Genomic DNA, 13,022 nt, shown 5'->3' on the forward strand with positions numbered 1-13,022 from the left:
AGAAATGTTTGAGTGAAACGAGGACATTTTAGTCGTTCCTTTCCTTCTCTTTCTAAACATGAATGAATGTATCTCTCACAGGGGAAGCTGTTCCATCCTATCTTTAGGTTACTTAATCTTTCCCTTTACAAAGGATTCTCATGACATTTTGAGAAGAGTTTTCACCTCCGTTTTTTTGGAAGCAAGTGTTTGATATTCAGTGCGGAGAATGTTCTCAGGGTAAAAATGTATCTTTGCCCTGGGAAATTCCATTCTGCCTTATTTGAGACATTTAATGTTAAATCTCTGTTCTTTCACTTTTCTCAATTTCCTTACCCTGGACAAAATGTTGGCAGCTTACCAGAATGACTGAAGCATCTGAGGGAGCTGTGAGGAACAGTCTGGCAATTCATGCTAAGGCTCATTCTGAATTCCTGCTGGTTTCAGGCACTGCCAACCCCACCAGCACCTCTGCTCCTTGCAGTTGCTTTTGCAGCAGAGTTGGCCAAAGCAAACCTGTTCCAGTTGAAGCATCAGACTCCAAACTGCCTCAGCTGATGAACTGTCAAAGCTCGTCTATCAGCGTGCAGAGGATGGGCTGAATCTGTTGGCAGAGCAGCAACAGATACTGCCTGGAGACACTGCTGAGTTGCTAGGGCAGCTGGAGCTTGAGATGGAGGAAGGTGCTTCACATCAGTCCTCCACACTACTCTGGGTCCTCACCCCAGGTCTTGGACGGGGGCCTCCTGGGGACAGGAACTGGAATTGGTAAGGCACATAGTTTGGCTTAGGTGTCCACCCACTCCTTCCACAGTAGTCCCATCCAGCACTGAACCTTACTACTGATCCCTACCCTCCCTTGTTAGAGGCTGATTTCCCCAGCTCTTAACGTTGAGAGATGAGAGCTATCATCTTCCATCCAAAACTCCCTAACAGTACCATATATCCCTCTCAGTCTCTCAGATGAATTGCAGGGACAGGAGGCCCTTGCCTTCTAGGGGCAGGAAAGAGAAGATACTGGGTTGTACTCCTGCTCCTCATCTTTTGAGCTAAATACATGGAGACAGTCAAACCTCCCAGACCCAAAATACACAGACATGCACAGAGGAATGAGAGCATCAGGACCATCAAAGTCTCTGAATTACAGTGCTGAAGGTTCGAGGTCATTCACTGCAGATGATGGTGAGAGAATGACTTACCACACCCACGTAACATAATTAATGCTTAGTTTTGCCCTTCCCTAATTACAGGAGTTTATATCAGCGCTACATCAGAGTCTTGCTATTTAGGGTACAAGCACTTTACAATCAAATGCCAGAATATAGCCAGAAATGGCATATTTATAGTTGTTTGTGAAACGTGAATTCCACCACAATCACTCACAGGCATTATAACCATTTTTAGTTACACAGTCTCATTGTGTTCTTTGTCCTGAGCTGTCACGGCATCCAGCACACAGATGGGATTTCCAAAGGGGATGCATCCAGGTTATATTGGGAAATTTGGCACATACGGCATTGCAGCCTAGATACTTCTTTCATGGTTTCTTTAATTGACTGCAACATAGATTTGACTGCAAAACAAGTGGTAATATAGGCACAAGTATAGCCAACAAGGAAGTTGGCTGCTACTTCCATGATGTAAAATCAGCTTCAAGATGACAGAAGTGGTGTTCATATCTATGAAGATGCCAAAATTTTATCTTTCTACCTGCAACACCTTGGTCCCAGAGGCTGCCGTTATGAGTTTAACAGAAGTTTTAGACAGTCATACACAAAACTTTCTCCCCCTGCTTAAAAATTCCTTCCTCTAGTACTCTTTCAGCTCCTTGCTTCACTCTAGTAAGACTTACCATAATTACAAGACCTGACTCAGACTTCTCATTAACAAACCACAGAACATGTCAAGGATAGTGAAGAACACGCTACCCTCTTCACACCTTCCCATGCTACTCAGTGGAGTCTGAGACATCTGGTAAGATACTCTTCACCCCCGCAGTTGTATGCTTCCCTGAGCAGACACCGATGTTAACCACCTTCTTGGGAGAAATACACTCCAGCTGTTTGGTGCTGCTAGAAGCATTGACCAGATTCCCCATACTGGGTATCTTATGGGCACGGAGCCATTGAGAAAGGACTCCTTGCGTAGGTCTAAATTGATAAGTAAAATCATAGCTAAATTGCTAAATGAAAGAAGGCTGAAAGACCCTGGGGTCTCTCCCACAAGGCCAAGTGGAGCAAACTGGCTTCTGCTCACACTGTACAGGACTAGTTCCTTCCGGAGCAGTTTGGCCACATCGGCACTATACAGTGCTCACACTTGAGCCTGCGTTCTCCTCTGGGTTCCCCATGGCCCTAAGACATAATTTGTATTTGGGAGGATTTTCCAGATCAACATGTCTGCTACAAAATGAGACTCATCAAGTAGGTATTTTCGTAGAAGGAAAGGAAGAGTGTATCTTGCACATCTGGCAATGTGGCAGGAGAGCACGGGGTGGGGGGGGGGTGTTTGAAAGTATGGAGCTTGCTGGCATACTGCCAGAAGGTTATGTACTGTGCAGGGAGTCCAACCTGATACAGCCTCATCCTACGCTGCCTTCTGAGAGCCATCACTGGGGAAAGCTCAGTCTGGAAGATAGCTTGCCTCAGCTCAGTGATAGGTCTCAGAAGGCAATGTGGGTGTCTTGAAGACAGCAGGCTGAAGTAGTGTCTCCCCCCAGGTAGTAAGTCAATAATTAAGCAATGTGATTAATCAGGATTCCAGCACTTAAATCTGCTCCTTGGGTCTCTTATTTAGCATTATAGACATTCCCTAAGAGCTGCCATCTCCAAATTATAGTAACTTTGGGGGTGGAAGCAAGCTTCATCCCTCATTGTATCCAGTGGTTTAATATGTTTTCACTGTCTTTCTGAAAGTTTTCCATGGCTCGCTCACTGTAGACAGGTTACTTACATAGAGCTAATAAGCAAACATCTCTCAAAAACTTCTTTTTTCATCGCACTCACTGTTAAGCCTGCAATTCCCAGCCCTTTCATCACTAGAGCTCAGCACTCTGTTGATTCTAAAAGAAAGTTAAGCAACCGTATGAGCCTTCCACAGAGAAACTGAAGCCATTGAGTTAAATAAAAGGAAGACCAAAAGGAATTAATTCCTACTTTATGCTATATTCTAGATGTCTCCCTCTCATTTTTAAGGTCATCTCCCGGTCTTACCAACATCCCTTTATTGTGTTTTATTAAAACAATACCACAAACGCACATTTCCTTAACAGGAAAACAAATACGAAATAAAATCAAATATTCTTAACTATTTCCCTAATTTTAGCTATTAAATACAGCAGTTGTAGATTAAGATCTCAATGTGAGAAGTCCTGTGTGCACATACGCAATTTAGAGATAGTAAGTATCTTAGACTCTGTAGACGTAAAATGAGCCTGTATTCAAGTGATTATTTGAAAATCAGGGCTTATATCTGGACTGCAAAATACGGTATAAAGGTTTGGGTTCTACTAGAAAGACTCTTGACCTGCATATGAACACCTCTTCATAAAGATCTTGACAAGACTGCTCAGTGCAAGTGTTGAGGTCTCAGAAAATTACCCTCCCAACAGCAGACAATATTAAAAAAAAAAAAAAAGAAAACCAACCAAACCAAAAAAAAACTTGCTCAAATATCCTTCCTTCCTGCCTGATCAGCCCACATGTTCTGGAAATATATTTATTTCCATCAGTGGTGGTTTAACAAGGGACAGAATCTTCAAATTCAGCTCCTGTAATTCGTACAGGAGTAATGTTTGTCAGATTGAAGACTGTTACGCAGATGGCCAAGAGGTGCTGAAGCATTGCAGTCCAAACCTGCAGATGGCCAGACAGTCACCGTGACGTACTTAGTCCTTCAGGAGGAAAGATAGCATACTACTTTATTCAAAGTGGCCCTAAAGCCTGATCTTCTAAAGCTACAATGTCTTTTGCAGCACATAATGGAGATCCTACACCCTGAGACCCAGAAAAGTGGTACGTGACCCTGGGCAGTTTTCTGTACTGGAAGGTCAGATCGGTGCAGACCCTGGCCTGCAGTATGCAGCGGGCTAAACAGGAACATGCTGTCCACAAATAGGTACCTGTAGCTTTAGACTTCGCAGTCTGCTACAATGTTGAAGTAGTTACCTTGTCAGCCTTGAACTGAACTGGTATCATTGCTTAGCTCTAAGCAAATACATGCTACAGTACTTTGCAGTAAATCAGTATTTGCAGAGGTCACTAAAAGTAAGAGCATAGGACAATTAAACGATGGGTGAAATTGCCTGACTCCAGTGGTCTGCACGCACTGAGCACACATTGGAACGGATCCTGACATACTCATTAGCCTATGTGATACATAATGCCTCACTGCTCCACAAGCAGTCCCTAGGCAGTGGTGGGAGCGAGGATGAGAAAGCACTACACAGGCAAAGCTACAGGCAGAATATTCTGCCTGTCAGAAGTGTTCAGCTGTAAACAGCTATCAAGAAATACCATGCAGGTTTACGCTCAGGCTGAGTCCGTAGCTCCACATCTGTAACACCCCATACCAATATACACACACAACTGCATTAAAAAAACAAATCAAGTGGCAAAAGAAATTGTCAGAGGCCCATAGATCATTAGGTTCTGCTTCTATTAGGCATGTGTGGGATGCAAGACAGAAACACTGTCAGGATGCCATTGGAGCCAAAAAGAACCACATCATGGGTGATCTAGGGTAACCAGTCTGCTCAGGTTAACCTTGAGTACAGTAATCTTGGAGACGTGGTGACAATTTAAGCATAGCCATAAGTTCCTCTCTTGGCTTTGACTAGTTTCCAGTCTCAACAGCACATGCATCATGGATGAGCAGGACTGAATCTATGCATGTGACCCGTGCCCATCTTGTAATAGATGTTCTTGCAACCACAGGCAGCTCGAACTCCCAATTGCAGCCACAGCACGAGGCTCTTCATCAGCCTCTCTGTGTGTGCCAGGGCTCTCACTGTTTCTGACCTCATACTTTGTCAGCTGATGGGGTTTGACAAAAGGAACACATGCCACTTCCAAAGTGATTTGATGATCATACATCACAGTGGGGTCTAGTCAGTGACAATTCCTCCTTCCTAATGCACTGAGAATCTTTTATCAGCTGCCCACTGCCCTTAAGCTGTACCTCAGGGAAAAAAGAAAACGTAATAAATCTAAGCGCCATTTCAGTGAATCAAAGGGAGAGACAAGGGTGTCTCTTGTTGTGTGGTTTTTTAGAACAATTACGGGACTGAGTCATGCTGCAAATGTGTTGGACCCACTAATGTGGACTACTAGAGAGGAAGGCACAGTGTGTGAAGCTGCCATTGCCATAAACTACTTAATGTGTTGGCTAATTGGGCACAGGCGAGGATAGCGGAATGTATGACTAACAAGGGGAAAATATGAAAGATCCTTAGAGCTCCCGCAAGGAGAGCTAGCTTTCAGATGGATATGATTTTAACGGTGGGGTTGGGGGGAAAGCCACAATGGGGCCGTTTTCAAAAGGGATTAGGAATCCTCCTCCTTTCTTTTTGACAGGACTTTCAAATAACTGTGTTGGGTTGTGTGATGGGGAAGAGCGGGAGTGAACAGAATGTCTGATAATGTCATAATCATCATATAAAGGCAGGTTAGGAGAAAAAGGCTGCTGTAGGGGAATGCGCTTTCTGGGGGAATTGTTTGAGCACAGCGCCCTGCTTCATGATGCACCCTTTGGCCAACAGCAGAAGCATGGTTGCGCCTCTGCTCTCGCATTTTATACCCCAGGCACATTGAGTCAAGAAATTACAGATCATGACCAAACATCCCCAAGTGGCCCAGAGGGGGTACAGTGTGGTTGTGGCAGAGTGCTTGTGATGTATGACTATACCGCTAGCTTTGGGGACCCTTGTGTTCAAGGCATGAGACGTGACAGGCCAGCATTTGGCTGTGCAGCAGGAAAGCCAGGTTGTTCCAGAGATGGGGTATCTGTAACATCTGGCATGTTCATCTCTCACATGCCAAATGCATGTAGTATACATATATATAGCACTAGACAGGCATGTAGTTTAAATACAAACAGTACAAATATTATCTCCCTTTCACAGTGAAGGATTGAGCCAAAAGTTTTACTTCCTGTCACTTAATCATGCTTTCCATGTTACATAAAATTATCCCATTTGCTCTGTACTCACCACAGCTCTGACAGCCTCTAAACACCTAAGAAAGTCAGGCGCCATACATTTTACACGTCTTTTGTGTTATAAGCAAAAGAAATAACCAAGTGCAATTTCAAAAAAATATTGCAGGACGCCTGCTTGTCCTTTACTTGGAAAGTATCTTTCCCATCTTCAATTCAAGAAACCTCCTTGCCATTCTTTCTTGTCTTTCAGGATTTCATTTACCTCAGTAGTGTCAGCTACATATCTTTAAAGATGAACACAGTTTTATTGCTCTTCCGTGATACTGTTGATTTTCTCTTATTGTTTGTTCGTTTGAATCACAAGACGACAGAGCATTCCCTCATATTACTTGTAAGACAACCGATGTGACTTGTAAGATAAAGGTGAGGGACTGGGCAAGCAAAAGTAGGTTAACAGCCTGAGCTACGCTTGCTTAGCATCTCTTATAAAACAATCTTGTGAATTGTCTGTAATTGGTTGTGGTTATGTCAGGGCCTTTAGTTAATTCTCCATCACTTGTAAGAGCCCTGAGGTAACTCACTTCACAGAGAGAAAATTGTGACTGACTTTGGAAATGTAGTATTGCTGAGCAAAGAGACTCACTGAGCAGACTGCTAGCTTCTTTCAGCTGCAGGAGAGATCCCAGAGGTGATTAGCTTTGTGCTCATTTACAAAGCACCAGTGGGAATTTCTAAAGAGTTTCACAGGCCCTGGAGATAAGGCCAAGAACAAAAGAGGGTAGTGAAAAGCAAATAGAGAACTTCATCAATAAACTACTTAGAGATGCCACATCAATAGCACATTAGGAAGAAAGGAAGGCACTCTTAATACTTTCACATAGCAAAAGAGGTTTATATCTTGTTTTTTTATTCCTACTTGACTTTTTTAAACAACTGCACCGCTATCAACCTATGCTAAGGAGAGGGAATAAAGATATATATACCAACGTGTAGCTAGTTCAGGGCTATTAGCCTTACCAAATTTGAAGGGGAGACATGCACTGCTCTGTACTAGTTCTACAACACTGACTCTCCTAAAGGGCTACTACCTTCAGGAAATCAGTCCTGAGAACGGCTGGGAAAGAGGAGCACCAGTGGGCTACCAGGAACAATGTAATTACTTAGCAAAGATGCAAATCTACTGCTACTACAGCAGCCCCTATCAGCTTGTCTCCCAAGAAACATGGGCATTCGCTCTGGCTGTCACAGTCTGCCTGTCCAAACACAGGTGGAGATGGAAAACAGAAGAGAATCAGGGAGGAAAAAAGATAATCTCTCCTTTCCAGGAAAAAAAAAAAAAAAAAAAAAAAAGAACTTCTGAAAGATTTCAAGACTTCAGAACAACTTCAGAAGATCTCAAGATAGGACAACCCTCCCCCTCACCCCCCCCCCCCAACATTTCAAAAAAATTTGCAGCTAAAACAAGATCAGCACAGGTCTATCAATCTTTTCATTTTGATAATGTCAAAGCATTTTGTTTTGAGTTTTAACACTGTAATAAAACACTACCAATTAGCTTCTTTCTTTTACACAAAACCTCACTTCTAACTAGAAAACAGAGTTTTCTTTTAGAAAAGGCTACACAATTCTTTAGGCTGAAAAAAAGAGACTAGACAAACTTGTTTGCCAATATGTAAACTTTTTCAGAACATTGAGAAAAAAAAAGAAATTAAAAAGATTACTTTGATAAAGCTATGTTTTCAAAATCAGTTTCAAAAATATCTCAAATCAAGCTTGCTCAAGAGCAACCAATAGAGTCAGGAAGAAAATTTCACAGCAGATTAACATGATCTCAGGCATGGCTGCTGCAAACCTCACTCCAGCACTCTGCTCATGTTCAGTCACTGGTGCAAGCTTAGAATGATTGAAACTGCTGGGGAATTATACCCCAATGAAAGGCACAAAATGTGACGGACAGGACGGAGGAACATCAACCAATATACTCTTTAGAGTGCAGAGATGATGCTTAAATGAGTAACCATTTTACAGTGACAAAATACTCAGGTAGATTAAATTTTAGAACCTAAGTGGCTTATGTTGGTTTGAGCTAGTGTCTCAGACAGGAACATCCCTTTGGACTGATGGTCACGGCATCAGGTGTTCTCTTTCTTCTGTCAACAAGCAGCACCGACACTTGAGGGACAGGTCCCTCATTGGGAACCTATCTGCCTACTCACGTCTTCTCAGAGTTTTGGGCTTTGCCTCATAGGATTTTTGTCAAAATACCTCTGTCTTCAGAAGACTCTCACTCTGCGTAAGGGCAGCATAGGCTGCAGTTCTGCTGCCTGTGGAAATAACGCTAAGAACTTTTATTTTGCTCACCAAAATGCTCCAAGGAACTAGATGCAAAACTGCTCTTCATGCAGAACTATGTACCTTTTCATAGCAACCTTTAACTATACAGCATCCCGGGCAGAAAACACGACATATGTATGCAAGCTGTCAGTCAGCTAACTTCTTTCTTTGTGTGCATACACATGATCAGCTCAGACACCCTGCAGAGTCGCACGGTTCTGACCCACTCGATTCCATGAATCCTGCCACAGCTGGTGCTAGGATAAACTCAACGATTTATTTTTGAACGGCTATGGGCAACAAAAAAAATTTTGGGAGCACAACTGTTTTTTATTATACTTAGAGAACTCAGCACAACAGGGGACCTTAGCTGTGCCTCTAATGTGCTCATGTAATAGAAAAAAATAAGATAATTTTATGTGGATATTAAAGAAAGAAAATTTTCCCACTTTTAGGAATGGCGTTCTTGTTCGGCTGAACTACAGAGAGGAACCCCTGTGGGGACGGGGGTGTCGTGCTATGGCCCTCTCCCCTGGGGGGACGGGGGTGTCACACCACGACCTCTCCCTCGTGTGGGGACGGGGGTGTCGCACCATGGCCCTCCCCCCTGGGGGGATGGGGGTGTCGCACCATGACCTCCCCCTGTGGGGACGGGGGTGTCGCACCGCGACCTCTCCCTCGTGTGGGGACGGGGGTGTCCCACCACGACCTCCCCCCTGTGGGGACGGGGGTGTCGCACCACGACCTCTCCCTCGTGTGGGGACGGGGGTGTCGCACCACGACCTCCCCCCTGTGGGGACGGGGGTGTCGCACCGCGACCTCTCCCTCGTGTGGGGACGGGGGTGTCCCACCACGACCTCCCCCCTGTGGGGACGGGGGTGTCGCACCACGACCTCTCCCTCGTGTGGGGACGGGGGTGTCGCACCGCGACCTCCCCCCTGTGGGGACGGGGGTGTCGCACCACGACCTCTCCCTCGTGTGGGGACGGGGGTGTCGCACCGCGACCTCCCCCCTGTGGGGACGGGGGTGTCGCACCACGACCTCTCCCTCGTGTGGGGACGGGGGTGTCGCACCACGACCTCTCCCTCGTGTGGGGACGGGGGTGTCGCACCACGACCTCTCCCTCGTGTGGGGACGGGGGTGTCGCACCATGACCTCCCCCCTGTGGGGACGGGGGTGTCGCACCGCGACCTCTCCCCCCTGTGGGGACGGGGGTGTCGCACCACGACCTCCCCCCTGTGGGGACGGGGGTGTCGCACCATGACCTCCCCCCTGTGGGGACGGGGGTGTCGCACCGCGACCTCTCCCTCGTGTGGGGACGGGGGTGTCCCACCACGACCTCCCCCCTGTGGGGACGGGGGTGTCGCACCATGGCCCTCTCCCCTGGGGGGATGGGGGTGTCGCACCACGACCTCCCCCCTGTGGGGACGGGGGTGTCGCACCGCGACCTCCCCCCTGTGGGGACGGGGGTGTCGCACCACGACCTCTCCCTCGTGTGGGGACGGGGGTGTCGCACCATGGCCCTCTCCCCTGGGGGGATGGGGGTGTCGCACCACGACCTCCCCCCTGTGGGGACGGGGGTGTCGCACCACGACCTCTCCCTCGTGTGGGGACGGGGGTGTCGCACCATGGCCCTCCCCCCTGGGGGGATGGGGGTGTCGCACCATGACCTCCCCCTGTGGGGACGGGGGTGTCGCACCACGACCTCTCCCTCGTGTGGGGACGGGGGTGTCCCACCACGACCTCTCCCTCGTGTGGGGACGGGGGTGTCGCACCATGACCTCCCCCCTGTGGGGACGGGGGTGTTGCACCATGGCCCTCTCCCTCGTGTGGGGACGGGGGTGTCGCACCGTGACCTCCCCCCTGTGGGGACGGGGGTGTCGCACCGCGACCTCTCCCTCGTGTGGGGACGGGGGTGTCGCACCATGACCTCCCCCTGTGGGGACGGGGGTGTCGCACCATGGCCCTCTCCCTCGTGTGGGGACGGGGGTGTCGCACCGCGACCTCCCCCCTGTGGGGACGGGGGTGTCGCACCACGACCTCTCCCTCGTGTGGGGACGGGGGTGTCGCACCACGACCTCCCCCTGTGGGGACGGGGGTGTCGCACCACGACCTCTCCCTCGTGTGGGGACGGGGGTGTCGCACCACGACCTCCCCCCTGTGGGGACGGGGGTGTCGCACCATGGCCCTCTCCCTCGTGTGGGGACGGGGGTGTCGCACCACGACCTCCCCCCTGTGGGGACGGGGGTGTCACACCATGACCTCCCCCCTGTGGGGACGGGGGTGTCGCACCACGACCTCCCCCCTGTGGGGACGGGGGTGTCGCACCATGGCCCTCTCCCTCGTGTGGGGACGGGGGTGTCGCACCGCGACCTCCCCCTGTGGGGACGGGGGTGTCGCACCACGACCTCCCCCCTGTGGGGACGGGGGTGTCGCACCACGACCTCCCCCTGTGGGGACGGGGGTGTCGCACCGCGACCTCTCCCTCGTGTGGGGACGGGGGTGTCGCACCGCAGTCGGGGCACCAGCGGCGCAGCCGGGCTTGCGGGAGGGCTGAATCTGGTTCCCTTTTCCCCCTGCCTGTTTCACCTCGGGAATACAGCAGCGGGGACGTGGGGAAGCCGGGCCCAGCCTCCGCGCTCAGCCCCTGCCCCCAGCGCCCCGGCCGCGCTTCCCTCGCCCTCAGGCGGCCCCGGCCGGGACGGCCCTGCCCGCCCCGCGCTCCCCGCCTGCCCCCGGGCGTCGCCCGGCGGGGAGAAGCGGCGGCGGCGGCGGCGGCGGCGGCGGCGCGGCCCGGCCCTCGCCCGCCCGCCCCTGCCCGCACGGCACGCCGGGCCAACATGGCCGCTTCCTGTGCCGGCAGGCGGGCGCCGCTGGGCTGACAGCCGCCGGCCGCGGGCCGCCCCGCCGCCCGCCATGGAGGAGAGCTCCAGCTGCGAGAGCCTGGGCGCCGGGCGGGCGGCGGCGGCGCGGCCGCCCAGCGGCGACTCCCTCTCCAGGTAACGGCGCGCCGCGGCCCGGCCCCTGCGCGGGGGGCCGCGGGGCGGGGGAGGGGGGGGCACCTCCTCTCGCCCCTCCGCGGCCTTCCTTCGGGGCTCGGCGGCTCGAGGGGGCTTTCATGATTCAATATGGGGGGGGGGGAGCAGGAAACAACCGTCAAGAGGGTGGAGCTGGTGCCGTTTTGGGTAGGCGGGAGGGCTGGGGGCGCCCTGGGGGAGGCGGCTCGGGGGCCGCCGCCGCGGCGGTGGGGCGCGCTGCGCTGCGGGGCAGGCGGGTGTCACGGCCCTGCTACGCCGGGTTGTCTTCTTAAGCGTTTGGACGGAGAAGAAGATGCCCTGCCCCAGCCGCATGGAGATAAAACGCTCTCTGACTAACCAAAGCTGTGCTCTGGTTCCTAGGCGTGTGTAGTGGGTTTAGCAAATACGCAATAAAAGTAAGCGTTTGCTGGGAAGCCGGGAAGGGCGCTAAAGGCGTCAGGTTCGTGCGGTGTCAGGTCCCTCGAGGCGCGTTTCCCTCCTGCCTGCCTTCGCACTGGTGTATCCAAGCTAGGCCTTATTCTGTGTTTTTCAGTAGCAGAGTTCCTGGGGGCACCCCGACCCTTTAGGTTTGTCCTCCCAGCTTTTTGAAGGCATGAGTTTGCAGTCTTAATGACTTCTTTTATTTTAATGCTGTGTGGGCAATTTCCAAGGTCTTTAAACCACAGAAACTGAGAAGAGACATCCCTTTCCTTTTACTCACTTCAGTTCATCAGTGAGGTTTGAAATTTTTGACTCAAAAGTGCATCGTGTTTGGGTTGTGAGTTAGTTTTGTAGGGGGTCCATGTACGATAGTGGGGAAGGATAGACGTTGGTTGATGGAAGAGGAATGGCGATGGGAGAATCCTGGATTTTGTGGTAAGCCCTGGCAGAGAGAAGGACCTAGCGCATAAAGTTTGTTCAGTCTAGTCCTTGCTGCCTTCTCCCTGGTGAAGTCTCAGGATCACAGGATGGGAAGAAAGAGGCCTCGGGATCCCCTCAGTCAGCTGTGAGATCAGACGAGGCTGCTCGGGGCTTGATCCAGTCAGGTCTTGAAAACCTCCGACAGAGACCGCATGATGTTTCTGGGCACCTTGTGTCAATTCTTCGGTGTCCTCATGGGGAAGAAGCTTTTTATATCCAGTCTGAACGTCCTGTGTTTCAGCTTGTGCCTGCCATCTCTCATCCTCCCACCATGCACTGCTGTGAAGAGCCTAGCTTTGCCTTCCCAATGACCTCCCCATAGGCACCAGCAGTCTGCTGTCAGGTGCCCCCCTGCTCCAGGCTGAACAAGCCCAGCTCCTCCAGCCTCTCCTCACAGGGCAAGGGCTCCAGCCCTCACCATCTCAGTGGCCCTCCCCTGAAATCTCTCGAGTTTGTCAGTGCCTTTCTTGTACTGGGGGTCCCCAAACTGGATGCAGTATGTAGCTGAGGTCTAACAAGTCACTTCCCTGGATCTCTTGGCTCTGTTCCTGTTTATACAGCCCAGGGTGGTGTTGCCTCCCTTGCTGCCAGGGCACGCTGCAGGGCCACGGTCAG

At 50.7% G+C, this 13,022-nt stretch overlaps 1 protein-coding gene across 1 annotated transcript in view; it reads left to right on the plus strand.

Annotated features, from left to right (window-relative positions):
* The first annotated feature begins 11,289 nt into the window (after positions 1 to 11,289).
* Positions 11,290 to 13,022, plus strand: part of MTMR2 (myotubularin related protein 2) — a 62,534-nt gene continuing 60,801 nt past the window's right edge. The window contains exon 1 of the mRNA XM_068930425.1: positions 11,290 to 11,468. Coding sequence (XP_068786526.1) covers positions 11,386 to 11,468 — 83 coding nt within the window. The 5' untranslated portion in view covers positions 11,290 to 11,385. The remainder of the gene's footprint in view (positions 11,469 to 13,022) is intronic.

Source organism: Struthio camelus, chromosome 1 (assembly GCF_040807025.1).
Source record: "Struthio camelus isolate bStrCam1 chromosome 1, bStrCam1.hap1, whole genome shotgun sequence".
Taxonomy (NCBI): domain Eukaryota; kingdom Metazoa; phylum Chordata; class Aves; order Struthioniformes; family Struthionidae; genus Struthio; species Struthio camelus.